The sequence below is a fragment of the Sinocyclocheilus grahami genome, unplaced genomic scaffold (assembly GCF_001515645.1).
Source record: "Sinocyclocheilus grahami isolate Dianchi unplaced genomic scaffold, SAMN03320097.WGS_v1.1 scaffold77.1, whole genome shotgun sequence".
NCBI classification, from domain to species: Eukaryota; Metazoa; Chordata; class Actinopteri; order Cypriniformes; family Cyprinidae; genus Sinocyclocheilus; species Sinocyclocheilus grahami.
Window position 1 is genome coordinate 1,937,956 of NW_015505256.1, and position 4,623 is coordinate 1,942,578.

The following is a 4,623-nucleotide window of genomic DNA, read 5'->3' on the forward strand; positions in this document are numbered from 1 at the left end:
ATGTAGGACTATTTTCTTACACGTGCATCTCATCTCAAGCCTCCGTTGCTAATTCCAAAATGTCATTGCTGAAATGTACTATTTGAGTAGATTGAAGCATCTGTTGGATGTAGTCAACTAAGTCAGTCATTTTGTTAACTTAAACTAAACAAGTCTTTTTTTAACGTAACATTTTGTTAACATCACCATATTTATGTTTTCACGTAAGATGCTCTGTTGAAATGAAAACGGCCCCAGGTCTTCAACGGTTTAGTGAAGTGGGTCTTAAAGGAGCGAGAGGACGTTGGGCTCTGCTGCCGAGGGAATGTGGATGTTTTTTCAGTCATACATATTTGGCTAGCCTTGGCCCAGTCGTTGCTTTAGGGATTGTTTGCAGTCTGTCAGTGAGGGTCAGTGTTTAAAGGCCTCTCAAAAGTTAATATGTCCATAAATGGGCAAGAAGTCTCTCTCCCTCTTATGATCTGTGGTTACCCTTCTCTCTCTCTTTCTTTCTCTCCTATTTGTCTATTCCAGCTCTCCTCTCTCTAAAGCCTCTATGAAACTCTCTGCAATTACTACATTATCTCTAGAAATCCTATTTTTATCTTTAAAGCTTGTGGTGTTAATTAAAACATGTAAACATACAGTCATTTTGAAATGACAACAACAGATTTTCTCATTATTCTGGCTTTACAAAGAAGCATACTTTTATTGTATTAACTTGGGTAAGGTTTTTATTTTTTCAAAATCCCTAATGTGAATTTGTGTCTATCTTTCTGTCTGCCTGCAGCATCTCCAAAAGATGGTTTCAGACAGAGATAAATACTTTCTTTGATCTTTGTACATGCTTAAGATACATGTGACAGTTAAATGAATTTCAGTATTGGATTTATGAACACAATTGCGATATCTTTGATGCTGAGTACAAAGAAAACTAAATTATTTCTCCATCTATCCAGGTGAAAGACATTAATCCAAACATTTGAGCTGGATTATCTTCAGTGAGGATTGAGGACGCATTTAAAACAGCTGCTCTCTGAGAATGTAACCCCTGCACTTCTACTTTGCAAGACTCCAGCAAGTTTATCGCTCAGTCGAGGAGATCTGAACTTCCAGGGCGTTCCCCGTTCCTCTCCATACCCGCTAGACTCTATAGCAGGGATGCCTGCCAAAACGCCCATCTACCTAAAATCCAACTACAGTAAGAAGGGAAAGAAATGCCGTCTGAGGGACATTTTATCCCCGGATATGATCAGCCCGCCTCTCGGGGACTTTCGACACACTATCCACATTGGAAAGGGCGGTGAATGCGACGCCTTCGGTGACATGTCATTCCTGCAAGGAAAGTTTGAGCTTCTACCAGGGAAAGGTGGTCGTACTCGACCTCAATATGGCATCCACGGGGAGTTCACAAGAGCTAATAGCACCTCAGATGCATCTAGCGTCGAAACTCCATCGCCAGTCTTGAAGAACGCAATCTCGCTCCCAACCATCGGGGGCAGCCAAGCACTGACTCTACCTTTGATTTCCACCACCGTGTTTCCCATGACCCAGGATCGCCTGTCTGAGCCATCTACTCCGCCAACTGGTTCTGAAGATCTGGAAATCCTGCAGATGGAGACTCTGCTTCAATCCATCAATGCCTTGAGGAGTGACCCCAGCCCCGTCCCGGAGGAGGACGAACCTTTGATTGACCGCACTGAGATGCCTGAGAAATCATTTGCGAAGAAGAAGATGCACAGCAGTGAAAACAAGCTTGAAACATTTTTGTCTGTCTTTGTTAATGGAAGCAGTGATGCCAATGGGAACTTTAGCAATGGTAACAATGGCGATTCGGTCTTTGAGTATGAACAGGAGATGTTCGGCTTCAAGGGCGACTGGGTGGACAGAGATAGTGGTGTTGAAGAGGGTCGTCTATGCGATTCGGACTTTGAAATCTCCAAAAGCAAAAGCCACTCACAGGAGTCGCTCACTCAAATCACAGGATCCCTTTTCTCTCTTGAACTCGACTTGGGCCCATCCATTTTGGATGATGTACTCGATATCATGAATAAGCCGGTGTCTTAGAAAGTGACTTTTACTGAGAGCTAAAAGGGGATCTATTTGTCTTGAGCCCATAAACATGACATGGCAATACTGAGCTGAAGAGGCTGAACTTTCCTTCCCAGAGTAAGTTTTTTGTCTTTAGCTTCGGAGTGTCTTGCTCACCTTGTTTTGCAAAAATAATGCAATTGACACACAGCCGCTGTGCCTTTTAAGTTAAGTTTAAGCATGCATTGATTCTGATGATGTACATGCAAATCAAACAAGGCTTTTTCTGTGTACTGTTGTTCATCCACAACATCATATAAAGGTCAGTGTGATAATGTGTACATTTCTGCAAACATATACAATGTTCCCATCCCAACGTCCTTCACACACAGATATATGTATACTGACAGTTTCATTAACCACACTACCAAATCTTAAAGGCATATACCTAGAGCATATATGTTTTTACGTTGTGAAGCTAAATATGAAATAAATGAATAAATAAACAACTCTCTTTTAGTTTATTATTATTTTTGATTGTTTTGTTACTCTTTTTTGTTATTTCAGAATAGGGACGACTGGGGCTAGTTTTCACAAAGACTATGCATCAGTAACTAGAAACTCTGAAGTTCAAAAATATCAGTGGTTTTGTATATTATTCTGTTCTTTATAAATGTTTAACTGTTTAAATCTTGCTGAAAATCCTATAATAGGCTATTTAAATGCAGGTTCCCATTTTGACAACTTGCCCCATACAGCAAGAAAACATGACCTATCACTGGGTCATGTTATCACAAAATAGTATGTGTTCACTTTCAGCAATAAACCTACCAAGAGAAATATTCATTGGAGTAAAAAGTGTCATAACTTTCCCCAGTTTACCATATTGAGTGATCCCTATATGATGTTCAAAGTGTGTCACTTCATTTTATAAAATCAGTCAGATATTGCAGCAGATGTGTACGTAGGTGGACAGCAAAAAATGAGGGCGATGGAGAAAAACAAAGAGAAATTGACTTGTCTTGTTAGCATCTTACATTCCTCAGATTGTGTCCTGTAGTAGGAGTGCATGTGGGTGAGATTGTGTCTAAAAGGATATGCCAGTACTATTCGTTTGTGACTTGTTGGGACAGAGAAAGAGCAGCATGTAGCATTCTCAGCATTCCTATGAGAAAACAAAGAGCACGGCCATAAATAAAGCCAATGGACTGAGGCAGAGGGTCATGCTCTACGTGGTCATAAAAGTGAACAGCCTGAAGACAAACTTTGTCCTGTACAAGGAGATATGACTACTGCAGTGTCTTGGTGACGCAGAGGTTTGTTTGCAGCAATACTGTAGAGTCTGAGTGCCAGACAGCTGCAACATAATTCAGCTTTTTCATTCAGGTTTCAAACTTTCCATGGAATCTGCTTCTGCAGAAGTCCACAAAAATTGAACAACTGCCCTTAAGAAAGTTGTACCCATTCTCTGCTCTTTGACTGATCCCACACTAAGGGTTCTATCATACACCCGGTGCAATGCGGCGCCAGGCGCGACGCAAGTGTTTTTTGCTAGTTTCAGCCCAATCTAGTGATTATTTTCACGTCCTGCACCGCGTTGTTTAAACAGCAAATGCATTTGCGCCCATTTGTGCGCTCATGGGCGTGCTGGTCTGAAAATGAGGTGTATTCAGGCGCATTGTTGGCGCCTTGCTATTTTGAGGCAACTGAAATAGACTGCACCATTAACCAACTAAAACCTGGTCTAAACTCAATGGCGCAGTAGTTTTTTTGTTATTTAAAGAGTGCTTTAGTATAGGCAGGTCCTGCTTATTACACACACAGGGACGCACAGCAGCACACAAACATGCCAAATATTAAAAATTAAAGGATTGCAATGTAAAAGATTATTATTGTGTAGGCTACATACAGGTGCATCTCAATAAATTAGAATGTCGTGGAAAAGTTCATTTATTTCAGTAATTCAACTCAAATTGTGAAACTTTGTGTATTAGATAAATTCAATGCACACAGACTGAAGTAGTTTAAGTCTTTGGTTCTTTTAATTGTGATGATTTTGGCTCACATTTAACAAAAACCCACCAATTCACTACCTCAACAAATTAGAATATGGTGACATGCCAATCAGCTAATCAACTCAAAACACCTGCAAAGGTTTCCTGAGCCTTCAAAATGGCCTCTCAGTTTGGTTCACTAGGCTACACAATCATGGGGAAGACTGCTGATCTGACAGTTGTCCAGAAGACAATCACTGACACCCTTCACAAGGAGGGTAAGCCACAAACATTAATTGCCAAAGAAGCTGGCTGTTCACAGAGTGCGGTATCCAAGCATGTTAACAAAGTTGAGTGGAAGGAAAAAGTGTGGAAGAAAAAGAGGCACAACCAGCCAAGAGAACCGCAGCCTTATGAGGATTGTCAAGCAAAATCAATTCAAGAATTTGAGTGAACTTCTCAAGGAATGGACTGAGGCTGGGGTCAAGGCATCAAGAGCCACCACACACAGACGTGTCAAGGAATTTGGCTACAGTTGTCGTATTCCTCTTGTTAAGCCACTCCTGAACCACAGACAACATCAGAGGCGTCTTACCTGGGCTAAGGAGAAGAACAACTG

General features: G+C 41.1%; 1 protein-coding gene across 1 annotated transcript; it reads left to right on the top strand.

Annotated features, from left to right (window-relative positions):
* Positions 1 to 909: 909 nt before the first annotated feature.
* Positions 910 to 2,481, top strand: LOC107586113 (cdc42 effector protein 3-like). The gene has a single exon (XM_016273344.1). It carries the CDS (start codon positions 1,141 to 1,143, stop codon positions 2,044 to 2,046), a length of 906 nt encoding a protein of 301 aa, XP_016128830.1. The 5' UTR covers positions 910 to 1,140; the 3' UTR covers positions 2,047 to 2,481.
* Positions 2,482 to 4,623: the final 2,142 nt, after the last annotated feature.

What these genes read in the sequence shown, in the direction of transcription:
- LOC107586113 (XM_016273344.1), top strand. Translation starts at nt 1,141, where the DNA reads ATGCCTGCCAAAACGCCCATCTACCTAAAATCCAACTACAGTAAGAAG.